This window comes from Myxocyprinus asiaticus, chromosome 38, assembly GCF_019703515.2.
Source record: "Myxocyprinus asiaticus isolate MX2 ecotype Aquarium Trade chromosome 38, UBuf_Myxa_2, whole genome shotgun sequence".
Classification (NCBI taxonomy): Eukaryota; Metazoa; Chordata; class Actinopteri; order Cypriniformes; family Catostomidae; genus Myxocyprinus; species Myxocyprinus asiaticus.
In genome coordinates, this window is record NC_059381.1 from 20,914,384 (window position 1) to 20,933,599 (window position 19,216).

At 36.7% G+C, this 19,216-nt stretch overlaps 2 protein-coding genes and 1 pseudogene across 2 annotated transcripts; 2 read left to right on the forward strand and 1 right to left on the reverse strand.

The window, feature by feature from the left end:
- Positions 1 to 7,001: 7,001 nt before the first annotated feature.
- On the forward strand, positions 7,002 to 8,157 carry LOC127428676 (claudin-4-like). The gene has a single exon (XM_051677187.1). The coding sequence runs from the start codon at positions 7,082 to 7,084 to the stop codon at positions 7,727 to 7,729; it is 648 nt and encodes a 215-aa protein (XP_051533147.1). The 5' UTR covers positions 7,002 to 7,081; the 3' UTR covers positions 7,730 to 8,157.
- Positions 8,158 to 9,220: 1,063 nt separating this feature from the next.
- Positions 9,221 to 12,898, reverse strand: LOC127428574 (claudin-4-like; annotated as a pseudogene).
- LOC127428575 (claudin-like protein ZF-A89) lies at positions 12,713 to 19,085 on the forward strand. Its single transcript, XM_051677004.1, has 2 exons — positions 12,713 to 14,672; positions 17,680 to 19,085. The coding sequence occupies exons 1-2, from the start codon at positions 14,046 to 14,048 to the stop codon at positions 18,244 to 18,246; spliced, it is 1,194 nt and encodes a 397-aa protein (XP_051532964.1). The 5' UTR covers positions 12,713 to 14,045; the 3' UTR covers positions 18,247 to 19,085.
- The last annotated feature ends 131 nt before the right edge of the window (positions 19,086 to 19,216 follow it).

Here is a 19,216-nt window from a genome sequence, read left to right on the forward strand (position 1 = left end):
GTATCATAATTGAAAATAAAACATATATATATATATATATATATATATATATATATATATATATATATATATATATATATATTATAAGAATTGCACAAAAATCATACAATTTAATTTACTTGTATTACAAATAATTAAAAATCCTAATTAAGAGCGTATATACACGTGGTGTATAATTATCTTGAAATTCACATTTTCAGTTCCTGTTCTATATTTCTGTGGCACTAATAAACACTGTTGTTGTTGTTTTTAAACTTCCTCAAAGAAAAACAACAGAAAATTGCATGACCTACTTAGCAAAGCAGTATATTTAAACAGACTACAAAGAATTCAAAGTCCTGGTAGCAAACTAGGCCATCTTCAGTGGAAAGCCATAAAATCCAGCAGCACAACAGATTACCAGGGAATATTAGATGTCCATTTCCTGATTGTCTACGTGAAAAGGATTTAATTTATTGGTGCAACCCAAAAACAAATGTGTACAAAAGTGAAACTAAAAAAGTGATGTGGCTAGGTTCATCACTAAATATGGTGGTTAAACATTTCTATCTTTAGGAGAAATTAAAAAAATGCAAAGCATGCTGAGAGAGACCAGGTTAGGTGAAACTGTGGGAAGACATTGTCTTTTATCAACATTTATTACAGTTTAAGCTTTGTTCACTCTGTGGAAAAAGGCACCGCATGTAGTCCCAACTCATGTCCCAACCCAACTTCACGTAGTAAACTGTTCTGAAATAACTTTTCAGAACAAGAAGACTAGCAAGAGGTAGTTGCCTGTATATTAATATGAAGGTGGATTTACAATGCAAGTGTCTACACAGTAAACACACAGGGTAACGAATACATATACTGAGATGTGGGGTGTATATACAGTACATACGTTGACAGGTCTTGGTCAAACCAGACTGCGAGTCTTTAAAAGTGCACTCAGTAATTCTAATCCAATACACTTTGTCAAATTCTGCAAATATCATCTCACAGTCTGCTAGCTATTCATCATGTGGGTGGGCTGAAAAAAAATCTAGTATTTGTACACAGCCTTGGCTCTATAAATGGGACAAAAACAAAGTGGATCGGACCAATCCACACAACACTACTCCAGCCAGTCAGCAACAGGGGTTGTTCTTGTGCGTGCACAGGATGGGGGGTGGGGGCAAAGCGAGAGGGAAATTAATTAGAAGAGCGATGGCAAATCTGGCTGATGTGAACTTTCTAAACTCCAAGGAGGACAAATGGCTGAGAAACAGACCAAGAGGAAAAGGTCAGGGGAATATAAACTAAAAAAGATGGATTATGATAAGTCGAGGGCTAGGAGCCGCTTCAACATCGACGAGGCTTTTCAACGGTGGAGAGACCTCGAAGAGGCTTGAAGGCGAATGCAGAAGTTGCTCTTTTTCTTCTCGATAGGTGGGTAACATAAATGTTGCTATGTTTCACAGAACCCATATATGCTGTTGTTTTGATGTTAGATTTAGTAGCAGGACTGTTGTGAGTGTCTGGAACTGGGGGGGGGGGGGGGGGGGGGTGGAGCTTCCAAAGGAGCACTGAAGGGAGGGGTGTGTTTGTTTTGGTAGTTGAGTTCGAATATCAACATTGTTTCTCAGGAATTTCTGAGTGCACCTTTAAACATCTGAATAATCCAACAAGTTATTAAACAGCCATTAAGAACTTGATAAGCACTTCAATGCACTTCCAACGAAAACTATTGTGATTAAACTTGTAGCCTACCTGGACACACCCAGAGAGCTTGAAGCTGAAGATATTGCAAAGCTTAAAAAAAAATAAAAATATAAAATAAATTTTAATGTTAAAGAGTTCTCATAAAAAAGAAAAATCTGTCATCATTTACTCACCATGGGTGCGTTCCATTCCGAAGGGCTCATCCCTACGCCCTTCAAAGGGTTTACACTCCATAGTGAGAGCTTTGGAGGTTCAAGGGTGTAGTGCTCAACATAATCGGTCATTCGGAATGCACTTCAGCATCCTCTATCCAAGCTAAAAAAGCCCCTTTTACCTTTGCACAAGGCTGGTGCTAATAAACATCACTTGCACCTAATCAGAAATATAGCCTACATGATTTTGCCTCATTATTAACTACTTTCAGAATGCAAACGGAAAATAAATGCTTTAAAACTTTTAGACTTTATGAAGATATTCAAGCTTTACGTTTAAATATTTGTGTTTAATTTCATTTAATAATTAACTAGTAAACAAATGTACAGTATATGTATAATTATTAAATAAAATGCTACTGTGTACATTTATTTTATTTCAGCTGCTTTACTAGAACAAGCAATAGCCGTTTCAAACAGAAAGCAAGGATGTTCAAATGTTTCTAAAAGTTCTTTATTATAATTTTAAACACCCGTATTACTTTCTTCCATTTAACACAAAAGGAGAAATTTTGAAGAATGTTCTGAAATTTTAAAGATGCTGCTCTTTTCCATACAATGAAAGTGAATGGTGACTGAGGCAGTCAGTCCCTAACATTCTTACTAACATCTCTTTTTGTGTATTACAAAATGAGGGTGAGTAACTGATGGTAGAATTTTTATTTTGTGATGAACTATGCCTTTAAGTTATTATTTACTTAGTATAAACGTTGCAAAATTGTTAAAATAAAATAATGCCTTATTTATACAAGAGATCCCAAAGCCAGTCTGTATTTGACAGGTGAGTGTGACATCAGTACGATGGCCTAATTCCCTCCAGGAAAACATTTATTCTATTGAGTTTCTGTGATCTAGGGAACAGGGAATGACTAATGTGTTTCAGTGGGACGTTATTGTTCTCTCGAGCGCCTCTGGTGTAAGATTCACCTGCGCTCGTATCTGCTCGTCAGCTCCAGTGAGGGCGGTGCTGACTGAAAGAAAGCCACGAAAATACAACAACATGGAACCAAAAGTCAGCGCGTGGTAAATATCACGGCCAGTGAGGTTGTGCCTGTTTGTAAAAGGTATCTCGCTTGGAGAGACATCTGTCCCTTTAGTAAACCGGAATGATAAGTGATCTAAACCTGCTACGATATGGTTGATACATAAAAATCGTCAACCGACCTGATGTGACGTCAGCAAACGGCCACCTGGTGACACCTGGACACAGGTCGCTCATTATTGCTTGTGCACGTTGTAAAAACATTTCATGACATGGCGCGTGCCGCGTTTAAAATTTTAAATAGATGATAAATGGGAAATATTTAATGGCAGAAGTTGAAGTAACAAGTTAAGCTCAATCAACAACATTTGTGGCATAATGTTGATTACCACAAAAAACAAGGTCAATATCCCCACCTCTCGTACTAGGTTTTATATGTTCAATACCCAAAAAGAAAAATGATGATAATGAATGATTGAATTAGCCTAATTAAAGTGTCTTGCAACGGGACTGTTTTTAGCATTCCTTTTTATTACGCTTCTATGTTCTGTCATTCGGTCCTTTAAAAGGTGAGATGTTTCTCCAACATCAAGCTTTTTACACGGACATTGAATAATGTAGATCACATTTCTAGTTTTGCATGTTATTAAACATTTTATGTCTATACAGTTTTATTCTATATGACAGTTTTTGGAGTTTTGCTTCCTCTTCATTATGAAAATTAAATAGTTACAGCCATGAGTGCTAAAGAGGACTTATAGAAGATACTTTTCCATGATGTAATAAAAGTAGTATTGTCATTGCCATAAGAAGGTGGTTTTACAATGCATAACCCTCCAGGAATCATTCTTGTTGTTTCTAACCATGCACATTGTGAGTGGGTAAAGTAGTGCCAGATCTACCCCTATAAAAGTATAGCCACAAGACATAAAAATATGCATGCTAAAATTATTTTAGTGTGATAAAATCACATAATTACCTTTTCTGTTTAGAGTTATAGCCAATTTTACAACTTCTTTGTCATGACGATATAATGTCAACAAACCCCAAAATGACAAATGATTTAAACAACTTTACAGCTCTGATAATACACAGGTTTTATCAGAAGAGTTAATTTTAGTGCTTTTATAAAATTATAAGCTTCACATTTCTGCCTTTTAAACCCTCCAAAAATTGGCCCCATTCACTTCCATTGTAAGTGCCTCACTGTAACATTTATTATTTATTTGTTAAAGAAAAGGAGGGCCGATTAATTTTTGTGGTAATCAACATTATGCCGCAAATGCTGTCGATTGAGCTTAACTTGTATTAAACCTGGAACAATCCTTTAAGCTGTTGGTTCCTGCTTCATCAAGATTGAATTAAGCCAATATGATCTTTGTCCCAAATTTTAGAAATTCACATAAACACGACTGGGACTTTAAATTCAATTGGTTTTATACTGAGTTAATGATATTTGTAGGTTTGCCTAACTATCTAAATTGGGGGACTTCCTGAAATCAGTTGTTATTAAATTAAGCCAATTATAATTGCTATAGAGACTAACCCTAAAATACATCCGTTTGCATTTTTAGAGGTGAGTAAAGACATTTAGTCTTTTTATTAACTCATTTTATTTTTTTATCCAATTTTGTCCCCAAACATATTACTAGGTCAGAAACACATAGGCTAATTGAACACCTAATCAAACGATCAAATCTTTACATTTTCAGAACATCCATTTGATACTCTTCTCACACCTTAATATTAGAAGTACTAGAAACTCTTGTATACTCCCTGCATAACAAATAGTTGTTTAAAATGATGAAATGTTTTGAAATATTACTTGTGACCTTGATATTGACTCTGGTATGTGTTTAAAACAAGAGGCTACCTCAGTCATTGATAAAGGTGGAGGTAAGCTGTCACTATGTATAGTATATCTTAAGTTCCTAAATATTTCTTGTTCACAGCATAATAACATCTCTAATTGGGTTTTCAGACTGTTACAACAATATCAACTCATTCACTTCTTTTTGTAAATGTGGCTGTATTTATATGTTATGAATACAGAAGGAAACTTTTTAGCCTTATTGGAGGGAAAAAAAAAAAAAAAAACTGGAAGCATAGGAAACATTATAATAAAAACCTATAGCAAACATATTGTTACTAGCCATGTTATATTTATACATGGTGTCCTATATGAAAAAGACTTCTTTATTTTTGCCAGTTATTGTCACTGTTACTACAAAGTAATTGCAATCAGCAATAACTGATTTGTCTGTTATTGTCAGCTGAAAACAAAATGTGTTGATGCAGTGATCTGAAGTTCTCTGTTCAGTCTTGGCCAGACATAATGTCAACATTCACCTGTGTCCCAATCAGAAACTGGTCTGACCAGTTCAGGTGGGTACAGGTGCATTTTGCCTGCTCCTCCCCCTTCAGATTGCACAGCTCTTTAAATATGCTTGAGTAAATTCTGGGGAAATAGTTGCCATGGGAATTGCTAGTGTGCTGAGTAAGACACTACGTAAATCATGTACCTTTATTTGTTACATATGTATCATATCCAAAAGCAACAATGAAGTTTTATTTGAAATATCCTTGACCTGAATGGAGTGCTAAGAGATAATGCTGAATGTCCCACAACCTACTAAATACATTCCAAAAACACCCTCATCCGCCATATTGTGTCACATGAAACCAACTGCCACTTTGTAGACTACAACTACTTTGTAGACTACCATGAGGGAGCACAAAGCACAGACTTTAAAATATGGTCAAGGACAAGGATTTCCTAGAACAAAATTCCCTGTATATAAGAATATTTAAACAATACATTGATATTTTAGTGATGAGGTTTGGCTACTTTACATTCCCCAGAATCCCTTAAAAGAATATTCTGTGTTCAATACAAGTCAAAGCTTAAGTACCGTAAGTAACTTTTTCTGTTGAAATACTTTCTCTTATCCCAGCATAATATGCAGAGACAACTATAAGTAAGCCATTAGTAGGTCGATTTTTCCAAAAAAAGTAAACACCGTGTCTCTGTGGCGCTATAAAAATTTTTCTGTTTGTTTTGAGAGACCCATCTATACAAACACAATAACATTGACTCAACCAATGGTGTGAGTTGGGGGCGGGACTATCCTTTTGTCTGACCAACGGCAGACTAAGGCGGATTCAGAAAGCTGTTTTGAAAACAAAGTTTATTTTTGCAATTCTGTTCAGTGGCGCTTGTAGCGCAGAAATGACATACTTTTAGCTAAAATCGCTGTTACAGTATGCCGCTTACAATGGAAGTGAATGGGGGCCAGTACATACACAATAAAATACACCTTGTTTCAAAACAATAAAGCCACAAGATGTAAACATTATACAAGTTAACATTATTTTAGTGCAATAAGATAGCTTACTAACCTTATCAGTGTAAAGTTATATTCAATATTATAACTTTGTTATCATGATGACACAATGCTGGTAAACCCTGTAAGCTATCACAAAAATTGAGTAGAACACAAATTTGATCACACTAAAATCATGTTGTGTACATCTTGTGCCTATACTTTTGGAACAGTGTGTATTTTAATGTTTATGGACTGGCACCATTCACTTCCATTGTAAGTGCCTTACTATAACAGTGATTTTTGCTTTTTTTTTTTTTTTTTAATAAACAAGGTATGAGTCTAAAATATTATAATATATAAACATTATGCTATAAATGCTGTAAATTAAGCTTAACTTATAATGAACCCGGAATATTCCTTTAACATTTTCCAAAAACATGTTTTGTTTTTTATGGGAAAAATGTATGTGGTCACTTCCTGTCATGGGCATTTCATAACTTAAAACATCAACCAAGAAAAGCCCTTGGTCGTAGCACAGTACACATGTGCTCAAACTAGTTTACTGGTTCCTTCATAGATTTTGTCATATAGATATTTTAAAATTAAAGAGTAAATAATTTAGTTTGAAGAAACCATATAAGGTATTGTACTGTATATCTGGTGGAAAATGTCTAGGCAGTGACTCACATTTAAGCCTGGGTACTGTCACACCCCACGAAGTAGCCAAAAAACCAGCAGAGCAGGTCATCAGTTAGAAGTCCCACCCCTATACCTCCACAGGTACTCTTAAAGCAACTGCGCACACCTTTTGAAACATACACCTGTGAGCAGTGCAAACAAAGCCACTTCAACAGACGATCAAGAGACAAATACAGCAAATCATGGTGTCTGCTGGCCTTCAGATGCTGGGCACCGCCCTGGCCATTATAGGATGGATTGGTTTGATCGTGGTCTGCGCGCTTCCCATGTGGAAGGTCACAGCCTTCATTGGCAATAATATTGTGACGGCACAGATATCATGGGAGGGAATCTGGATGAGCTGTGTTGTACAGAGCACTGGACAGATGCAATGTAAAGTCTACGACTCAATGCTGGCACTCTCCTCAGACCTTCAGGCTGCCCGTGCCCTCACCATAATTTCCATTGTAATTGGAATCTTGGGCATCCTTCTGGCTGTGGCTGGTGGCAAATGCACCAACTGCGTTGAGGACGAGAGCTCGAAATCCAAGGTTGGTGTCACTTCGGGCGTGATTTTCATCATAGCTGGGGTGCTGTGTCTGGTCCCGGTGTGCTGGACTGCCAACGTCATCATCCAGGACTTCTACAATCCCTTGCTGAATTCGGCTCAAAAGAGAGAGATTGGAGCAGCACTCTACATCGGCTGGGGGGCCGCTGCCCTGTTGCTCATAGGGGGTGGTTTGCTCTGCTGCAACTGCCCGCCAAAGGAGGATAAAGTAAATTACACTGCAAAGTATAATGCTGCCCCTCGGTCTGACGCCTCTGCACCCACCGGCAAAAACTTTGTGTAAAACCAAGAACTCTGTTAATGGATTCTGCCTATGATGTTTACAATCTTAGGTTTGTCCAGGATGTTGTGGCTCAAAGTGTTTGGAGCTAAGCAAGTATCATGGGGGAAGCAGCGAATGAAACGCTTTCCAAATTTATATACACAGTACTAGAAAACAAGAGGGCAATGAAGAACCACATTTAAAAATCCTCTTGTTTGTCAAAGAAGGCTAATCTGGAAATTAAACATGATTTAATTGTTAACTCTTTTGTAATGTGGTCCTGATAAATGTGTCATGTGGTTTAATTTTATTATGTTTTTTTTTTCAAGTATTCAAACTCATGCTTTTGTAAATATTCCTATGATGTACAGCAAACAGCAAAATGCTTTGATTTTTTCTGCTTTTTTGATATGATGAAAAATGGGAAAATAAAAGAAATATTGCTTTCATACCTGTCTGTATGAGTGCGTCTTTTAAATTGTATAAAAATCAGTTTGTATGGGTGTTAATGGAGGTGTCATGTTGCAGCCCTTCCTTAGTGTCACCCTCCCTCTGACACATAATTGATTTCAAAAGAGTCTCTGTGTGCAAAACCTGCTCAAAGGGAGTCCTCTTTCACAGTAAATCCAGAACAGGTGTGGTTTTTCAGGTTCTTTCTCAGGTCCTGGAGCATTTAAATGCATATAATAAGAAAACATGGCTCCAACACAAGATTGGAGCGGTGGCGGTTCTAGCTTGTATGGCGCCTTGGGCGGGGGGGGGGGCGGATGACGGTCTCAGACGTGGAGGCAACTGGGTTTCGTCCTCCGCCACCCAGACTGAGGCGAATCACTACGCGACCACGAGGACTTAAAAGCACACTGGGAACTGGGCATTACAAATTGGGAGAAAAAGGGGAAAAAATCCCCCCCCCCCCCACAAAAAAAAAAAATAATAATAAAAATAAATAAATAAAACTGCAGTTGTCAAAATTTATAGAATATATGAATAATAAGGACTTATATTTTGGTCTGTTTCTCACCCAAAGTGATCATATCGCTTTAGAAGACTTGGATTAAACCACCTAAAGTCGTATTGGTTACCTTTATGCTGTTTTTTTATGTACTTTTTGGAGCTTTAAAGTTTTGGACCCCATTGACTTGCATTGTAGGGATACTGTGTATTCACATTATACTGTATATCCTTGAAAATATCTTCGTTTGTGTTCCGCAGAAGAAAGAAAGTGATAAAAGTTTGGGATATCATGAGTGTGGGTAAATGATGACAGAATTTTTGGTTGAACTTTTTCTTTAATGACTGACCCATATGGCTTTTACTTAAAGGGATAGTTCACCCCAACATGAAAATTCGGTCATCATTTATTCACTCATCTTGTTCTAAACCCATATGACCTTTTTATTTATTTTTTATTTTTTATTTATTTTTTGGAACACACACACACACACACACACACACACATTCATTTTCTCTGAGTGACCATTCCACAGCTGCTGTTTTCTGCCAACTGCTTTGTCCCCATAACTAATAAGTTATTACCGTTGTCAAGGAGAAATACACTTCTGCCATTGTGCAAAATGACACAACCACAAGCATTAATTACAGAACCTTGATACATTCACTTCAAACAAGCATTGAATAAATAATAAATAAATAAATAAATAAAAATAAAAAATACAAACAAGTGTTAATTGTTATTGGAATTTAGAGCCTTTTGCAGTATTGTTTCAAGCATTTAAAACTTTCAGTGCAATTTGCCCTTTGTACAAGGTGCTGTGTTGAAACAGTCTAGACAAATATATTCATATGGGTTACATTTAAACATCGTCATTTGATTAACAGACCATATACTGTTAAAAGTATAACATTTGACACTTTTAGTTAACAAACAATGTCCTTTATAAAAACTATAATGAGATTGATTACTTTGCTACAGAGTTATGTGGTCCTCTTTCTTATGTTTCATATAATTCTTTTCCCAAGGAGTTTGATGACGGTGCTGCTGGGTATTTGGCGACGACTGGCTGTATCTCGCACCCGGTGAGCAGAAGCCCCGCCGCGCCCCAGCCAGTGTAGACCGACGCCCCGAGCTCTTGTCTCTGAGCTTCTGGAAGGAGCGGGTTGTAGAAGTCTCGGATGATGGTATGTGCTGACCAGCAGACAGGTGTGAGACACAGCAGTCCACTTATAATGAAAAATACCCCCGCATATACGACAACTCTAGCCTTCGCAGTTTTGTTCTCGATACAAGTGGTGGAAAATGCACACGACCGCCAAGAGGATGCCAAAGAGGGTGAGCAAGATTTAGATGACAACTAAAGCGCGCGCGGCTTACAGGTCCGGGGACAGCGCGAGCATTGAATCGTATAATTTGCACTGCATCTGTCCCGTGTTCTGTACCACACAGACCATCCACAGTCCCTCCCAAGTGCTCTGTGCCGTAACGATGTTGTTGCCGATAAAGGCTGTAACTCTCCACATAGGAATGATACAGTTTAAGATGTCCCCTACCCACCCGACAAATGCGAGGGTGATTCCTAAAAGAGTTGGGACCAACAAACGGGGATTCAAAACGGCGAGGCAATGCAAAACCCTTTACCGAGAGATGTGCTCTTAAGTTTGTTTGCCCTTGCTTTATAGGACTACACTTTTTTGCCTTGACTATCCAGAATATTAAACTGAAACAAACCTAAAAGATTTGTGTTCACACAGTTATGCACAGTTATGCAACAACGACGATGAGAATAGTTGTTATTGTTGTTATTCTGACTGTTATGATTTATTACAGTTGCTAAGTGAATTCAAGTAAAAGGGATAATTCACCCAAAAAAAGACAATTCTCTCATCATTTACTCACCCTCATGCCATCCCAGATGTGTATGACTTTATTCCTTCTGCTGAATACAAATGAAGATTTTTAGAAGAATATCTCAGCTCTGTAGGTCCATACAATGCAAGTGAATGGTGGTCAGAACTTTCAAGCTCCAAAAAGCACATAAAGGCAGCATAAAAGTAATCCATACAACTCCAGTGGTTTAATTCATGTCTTCTGAAGCAATCTAATGAATTTTGAGAGAGAACAGACCAAAATATAACCCCTTGTTCACTGCAATGTACATTTAGGCACGATCATGATTTCAAGCTCGATTACACTTCCTAGTGCTTGACGCATGCACAGAGGGCTAGATGGTGCTATAGGAGGTGTAATTGAGCTTGAAATCATGATCGCCAAGGAGACTGCTGTCAAGATGTACAGTAAAAAAATAGTTACATTTTGGTCTGTTCTCCCCAAAACCAACTGGATTGCTTCAGAAAACATTGATTAAACCACTGGAGTCAAATGGATTACCATAATGCTGTCTTTATGTGCTTTTTGGAGCTTCAAATTTTGGTCAACATTCACTTGCATTGTACAGATCAACAGAATTGAAATATTCTTCTAAAAATCTTTGTTTGTGTTCTGCAGAAGAACGAAAGTCATACACATCTGGGATGGCATGAGGTTGAGTAATTGATGAGAGAATTTTCATTTATGGGACAACTATCCCTTTAAATGGGCTATTTTTTGGTAAATCATCAGGGGTTTTCAAACTGGGGTCCGGGGACCCCCCGGGGGCCACAAGTGGGTGGTATGGGGTCCTTGGAAAATGTAAGAAGAAAAAAAAAAGATTTTTCAATATGTATTTTTAGGGCTGTCAAAGTTAACATTAAGATATTTGCTATCTCGGTTTAATGCAATAAAAAATAGCACATTAACTGAACTTAAATATTATAACTGTTTCATTCTGCTTTCGAAAGTCTGGTTGGAAATCAATAGATTTATTGGCCTATTTTATTCTATTGACAGCGACTGTTTTTAAAAGCAAAACAATTTCAAACCAAATCAGTATTTCATTTTGTGAAAATATTTTTGGGTTTTAATACAATGACAATATAAAGGCCAATTATATTATTTTGAAAAATTTAGGAAAAACAAAATGTCTTGTTAATGTAATGCTTACCATTTTTTTCAAATAGTATATATGTTTTCTTATACATTAAAAAATATAGCTGCCTTTATTTATAAAGAAGGGGGTCCTCCCAAGGGGATCGTCATATTTGGGGGTCCTTGGTATCAAAGTGTTTGAAAAACCCTGATCTAGAGCTGCATTAAACATTTTAAGTCTGTTCTTTTATTTTATGTTGAAAATACGCACAAAAAAAAAAAAAAAAAAAAAAAAAAAAAAAAAAAACAAGTCCGAAAGCTAGTAAATGCAAAAATTTCCCCCGAAAAAGTTCAGCTAAAATGGGGCAGTGAATCTGTAAAACCATAATTGTGAACAAAGAAATATGCTCTTTTAATTTATTTACAATAAGCCTACAAAAATATGTTAAATGTGTGTTGAGGGGAAGGTTGATTTGAAAGAGACTGAGTTGGATTTGTGGGTGTTTGAAAAAGGACAGTACATTAACATGGATATACAGTATAACATTGAAAGGCTAAAGCTCATTCAACTCATTGTAATTGTTTTGTGTGAAGCTCTTAGTGTGTGTGTGTGTGTGTGTGCGTGTGTGTGCCGCTGTGCTTGTGAGACACTGTAGGCTGATGTATTTCTCTGTAGAGAATTGTATGTAGCATTGCTCATAAGCACTTTTAACATTTTTAATAAAGTAACTGTAATTTCTTTTAAATTGTGTTTTTTTGTGTGTAGTTGTGTTTTTTTTTTTTTTTTTTCTGCTAACAATTGTAAGAAAATGGGTGTAAGTGTTTGTGTGTGCTGGTTGTGTATATTTATGCACATTTACAAATGTTCATGACATGCCCAAACTTGAATTTAGGTATATTCAATATTATTTGAGCAGTTAAATGACTTAAAACGTCAGTTTATAAAGTGCAATTTATTTAGCAAAACTCTGAATTTTTATTACAGAAACCATCAATATATAATTCACAATACCTTACATTTACGGTCAATGAACATAAACTTTATAGCTAAGTTTAAAGTTGCAGTTAGCATATCAGGGTAATAATTTTTCCATCTAGCCTCTGTGTTATGATATGCCATGCCCACTAGCAAACTGAAACCAGTGAAATAAGTTGATAAATGTTAAGTACTACTGTGGCACCTGTTTTGAAATAGTTTGCAGTGATTGAATATCAAATCTAAGAACTATTTGACACTCCAACCTTATCTGACCCATTTTATAGGCCATATTTACCTGAAATCACCCTAAAAAAGGGTCACTAAAATAAAACTGAAAGTTGAAAAGCTGATATAACATTGTCACATGTATGAAAAGGGTTGGTATGTGACGTGCGTTCTGGAGAGAAACTAAGACGTTTTTTAAAAAGTCTATGGTTTATTCCTACAATTCATGACTTTTCAGCTTTTACATTTTTTTAAATAAAAACATACTTTTATAGGTAGCTTTATGTTTCATAATTAAGGGGACATGTTAAAGATTTGATAAATCATACAGGTCAAGCTAAATGAATTAACAAATTCAGTCCATTGCTGCATCAGTTGGAAAATAACAGGATGGACATTAAATGAGAAAATTAGCCACTAAATGGTCTGATAAAGATATCCAGCTAGTATATTTGTAAACTTATAGTGATGATTTTATTTCTGTTAACATAAATATACTTACATTTTAAAATGACATTAATTTCCCCTATATCTTTCCATAACAGGGTAGACTTGTTGCTTGAACACATATGAATAACATTTAAAGGAAAACATAAATAAAACAAAAGTTACACACTTCAAATAACTCATTAACATCATTATGAATATTATTTGAATAATGCCAACTCAGAAGTCATTTCATAACATAGATCTGCAATTAAAGGTCCCATAATCATAAAACAACAGGGTGGACAATCAGATCAAGGAACACACATACACACTCCAGTACCAGTGTTAAACTTAATTGTATGTTTTGTTTTGTTTTTTAGAAAAATCCAGCTCTGGGGACATAAGGAAATTACACAAGCGCAATAAATTACAATGTTTTTAGTTATTTCAAATGGGATTTTTAGGCCCACAGCAGTATGTAACATTACAAATACCATTGTAGTGTGGACTTAAAAGTCACCAAAATGTGGGAATGACCCAATACAATTAAAATGTAAATGCACAATTTATTAGTCTAGCGCGTCTCTTTTACGTTCAATAACTACTTTATACTCCAAATGAGCTTTCCACTGGAAGGCATTTGGGATGAAAGAGCGTGCAATCAACACCAGCTGCCGCAAATCAAATTAATTACAAACCCCACCTCTAAAAATGACTTTAAATAATTGTATCAGCCAGTATTGGGGTTACGGTCTGGTACCTTGTGCACTCCCAAGAACATAATGGCTTCAACAGGTCTTCAGATTCTGGCTACTGCGCTCGCGGTCATTGGCTGGTTGGGCGAAATTGTAATCTGCGCGCTCCCCATGTGGAAGGTGACGGCGTTCATTGGCAATAACATAGTAACCGCGCAGATCTTCTGGGAAGGCCTGTGGATGAACTGCGTGCAGCAGAGCACGGGTCAGATGCAGTGCAAGGTCTACGACTCCATGCTGGCGCTACCCCAAGACCTCCAGGCTGCTCGGGCTCTTGTTGTTATCGCCATTCTGGTGACCTTCTTGGGAATTCTGCTGGCCGTCGCTGGAGGCAAGTGCACCAACTGCGTTGACGATAGAGACGCAAAGGCCAAAGTGGGCATCGCAGCCGGCGTGTTCTTTCTGGTGGCTGGCGTGCTCTGCTTGATCCCGGTTTGCTGGTGCGCACACACGGTCATCAGAGACTTCTACAATCCTATTCTGACTGAAGCACAAAAGCGGGAGCTGGGAGCATCGCTGTTCATCGGATGGGGGGCCTCCGGTCTTCTGCTCATCGGCGGCGCGCTTCTCTGTTGTCAGTGCCCGAAAAGTGACGGCCGTGGATATTCTGTGAAGTACTCCGCTCCTAGGTCTGCTGCCAACGGTGGAGCATATGTGTGAAACGTAGACTTGCTGAACGTTGAAGTTTAATTCTCCTGTTTGTGAACGGAAGAGCTCTTAATTGTTTTATTTGCTGACATGAACTTTCACGACACATTTTTATTCTCATAATAAATGATCCTTTTTAACATCTCGCCTGTCTTCTGGTACTGGGGTTCATTTTGGGGAAACTGGCACAGGATTCGGCTAATTTAATTATAGGTCCTAATTAGGTGCTCTTCCAAATGTGACATCGGGACATTTGCTCTATCCCTGATTCAGTTTTAACACATGTTATAAACTAACGTTACCTCAAGTGTTAAGTTTGGTGCATGACTTTCTCGTTCTAAATTATACGAACTTGTTTAGTCTTGCCAGTGAAATGACGATTTAACCTACATAGTGTCTTAATTGCATCAATTTATAGCCTAAAAAAAAAAAAAACTGCACCTAATGCTCAACTAATGGGTAGGGGAAAGTTAACTAACAAAACATGGAGTATTTTAAGGTCACAAAACTGACAAGCAACCTTAATTGAGTTGAATAAACTTTGTAAATTTACAGGAACTTACATGAAAATGGGCAGGGGCTTTCTCGACATGCATGGCACTCCACAGGTAGTGTAATATGTGTCCTTTTTTTGCACATGAAAAATGTGAAAGGGGAGACTCGTTAATGTTTAATGCTTTTAGAAGAGTTTGTTAGTATTTGGGGTTATCAATATGGGGAATTGTAGCTTGGATTGAGGACAGGAACAACTTAAAAAAACAATTGTGGAACAATACATTGCTTCACACATTGAGCGGTTGCTTTGCTAATTGAAGTGGAGTGTTTCTAATTATAAATTTGTCTTGCTAGTTCCAATTAGTACTGGCTAGGTGAGTTCTCTCTATTTGATGAAGACTATTTACATTAAACTTACATGGTAATTTGAAGTTTGACCAAATAAAGTTTAAAATTAAGTGCCATGAAAATGCATGAGCCAGCTAACTCCATTTCAAGGTAAAAGCAATTAACATGCATGTGTAGCTCAAAATCAGAGAGTTCTGTTAAACTTGGGAGACTTCATCTTTTAAAAATTTGATGTAGCTCAAATATTGAGTTCTAACTTATTAGGGTTTTGTTTATTTTATGAAAGATTACGCAATGCTTAAAAATGAAAGTGATTTTGGTGTTGACAATTTCCCACCTTCAAAATATTCAATTCAACTTTAAGTATCATATCCACTTGTGGTTTAGTTGAATTAACAAGCTTATTTTCCTCCAACTTTAACATATTGAATTGACTACATTCAGTGTCAGTTAATTCTGCATTATTGCAAGATCTTTGAGACCATGAAATGTAAATTACTTCGACTCTATATACATGGTAGACAAACAATATTACCTATATTATTATTTTAGAACAATTTCATATTTGGCTCCCATGTATTGCAGCAGATAAATTATGGCTTATCTGTCATATACACATCATGTTATAGGCTTGTTTTTGCTGTTTGCAGACTATTTGTGCTGTTGTTTTTGCCATCAGTGTTAGTTAATAATTTTTGGTGTTTGTTGGCTTTTACTAGTACTAAGGCTTATGTGTCAAATGCCTTCCTGGCTAGATGTCAAATCTTGTGTTAGCTTTGCAAGACATTCATCAGAAGTATAGGTTGTACAATTAACTAGACATAAAGTGTACAGATAAAGTGCAACAGTTTTAAAACAACCAAGTTTAATTCATTATATTTATGATATTTGAACAAAACAGGTCGTCTACATTGCTTAAATCAAGCAATTTTTTTGTGAAGTGTTTATTTTGTTGTCTGAACAAGTTATGCTAAGTTGAAACAAATGTATATATTATATCAATGGAACTTGAGTCGAAGGAAAAAGATAACACAACTATGTTGATTTAACAAGTTGTTTTTGTACAGTGCACCAAAGCAAAATTAACTATTTTAGGGCAACATGTTTCCATAAAATGTTTAAGTTAGGTGAACTTGCCCTCTCTTAACCCTTTTAAGCAAAATGACCACCTATATAAAATGTTAGTTTAACCCTAAGAGACCTAGCGTAGCAGAATTGCAATGTTTAAAGCAATTAACTTTTTTTTATTTTTTTTTTTATTTTTTTATATACAAACTACAACAGTAGCTGACATGTTGAACTCTATCACAACAGTTGGTGGGAAAATTGAGAGACTGAGCTGGCTAAAGTGTCATAAAATTCACCCCAAAACAAAATATGCTTAGCCAAAGTTATAAGTGACTTTCTAAAACACTTATAAAGGAATGCATCAATGTCAAAGCTTGGGTCTCTTGAGGGTTAAATATTTAATATGAATGTTAATAGATGGAGTTGATGGAGCAGGGACCAGTTATATTGATAAGATTTGTAATCCATTTGGTAAAGTAGTGTCAATACATGCATGCATAACTACCAGATATTGAACATTTGGAGTAACAGCTTACCAATCTGAGGTTTTTAATGAAAAATATTTTTTGACATTGCTTTAAGCCAATAACTCAAGATTTTCTTCACACCTAGGTGGGTTATCCTAATGTTTGTTCCACCAGAGATATCAAAGATGTGAGACGTCCCATGTGCAACGACCTCATTTAGTAATCTCATGGGAACAAATCGACTATTACATAATTCTGGATGTGCAAGATTTACAAAAAACATTTGGCATTTCTGTACCAACTTGCATGAGAGGTGTGAAGGTGAATTTGCTCTAAGGCTCTCAATGAATACTTGCTTAATAGTTTCTTGTGCACCCTTTGAGTGTGGCCCTACTGTGGACATCCAGGGTAAGTCAATCAGAAAAGAGAATCAAGTTGAACAGGAAACTCTATATGGGTCTCCTCCCCTTGCTGTGCTTTCTATTTGTTGAAATACCAATACCTGAGGCACAACAAGGAAGCACATTCACTGTCAATTGTCATTCACTGCCACAACTGCATGCGTTTAGTTGGACATTTTTCTTCTCATTTATTGCAGGTGGAGATTCTCACAAACTGCCTATGCTCTGTGAAAGATGAAGAGTAGACAACTCTTGGCTATATTTCTGGCTGTGGTGGGCCTATGTGGTACTACCCTGATATGTGCCTTGCCTATGTGGAAAGTGACGGCCTTCGTGGGAGCAAACATCGTGACAGCACAGGTTTTCTGGGAAGGCTTGTGGATGAACTGTGTTCTGCAGAGCACTGGTCACATGCAATGCAAAGCATATGACTCCATCCTGGCTCTGACTCAAGATCTGCAAGGGGCTCGAGCTTTGATCTGTGCTTCTATTGGTGTCAGCGTGGTTGCCACTGGATTGACAGTTGTTGGGGCAGAGTGCACCAACTTCTACAGAGAGGAGCAGTTTAAAAAGGCCAAAATTGGAATAACAGCTGGGGCATTCTACATAGTTGCAGGTGTAATGTGTCTCATTGCTGTTAGCTGGTCGGCATATGTCATCATTGTGGGCTTTTTTAATCCTTTAGCAATAGAGGAGAGAAAAGGAGAGCTGGGAGCTTCAGTCTATGTAGGATGGGTTGCTGGTGTTCTGTTAGTTGTAGGTGGTGGCTTGCTCATCAGCACATACTCCAACCGATGTTGATCACATCTGTGGGTTAAACATCAAGTGACTCAAGAGTGATATACTTCAATTTTTCTGAAGATTCTTGTTAGATTGTGTCCAAAAAAAATGGGCGGGTCTTCTTTTTGCAAGGAGATGAAAGGCCTCCCTGCTTTTACTGCATCTATTCAGAACAGCCAAGAATTTAAGGACTGTTTCATGTATGGACAATATAAAAGTATATCGTGAATCAACCTTCAATTATTTCAGCCTCTGACATATGATCTATGGCAACAAAATAAAACTGTAGGAGAAATATCACCAGTTTCAAAAGGCACAGCATCAGCTACGTGGACTAATAGTTATTTATCTGATTACATGGATACTGAGACAGTTTTAAATAAATATGTGGAGCGAACAGCACCAATTACCAGCAAGAATCAAAGCCCTGTTGGACATTTGATAGTTTCCTGTTGGCCATTTGGTCATTTTGCCCACATATCTATACAAAGATCACCGCAGTATGTTCCATTTCTGTGCACATTTGCAGAAAAATTATTACTGTTTGAAATTATCAAGAAAAAGCAAGTCATTTATGGTATAAAAAATAAAATAAAACGGAACTTTTGATACCGTGGGGTCCAAACGTCTGAGACCACTATACAAATTCTACAGAGTAGTTAACATGGTAAATGTCACAAATCTGCTTACATTTGATTAGTACCCTTGGAATAGTTTGGTATCTGAAATATTTCTACATTTTACATCATAACGTGTCTGTCTATATATGTATAGATTTTAACACCAAGTGTCGTTTTAAAAGTCTTTATATTTTCCTAATATCTAGTTCTAATTTTCATATACATGTAACCAAAAAGTGAATGTGTAAAATAAATGGTTAAATAATGTAATATTTTAGTAATTATGAATTAATACAAGATATTAATGTAAGTCTGTTTTGAAATATGTAAAAATGGCTCATTCATGGAAAATGTATGAATCTAAAAATTTT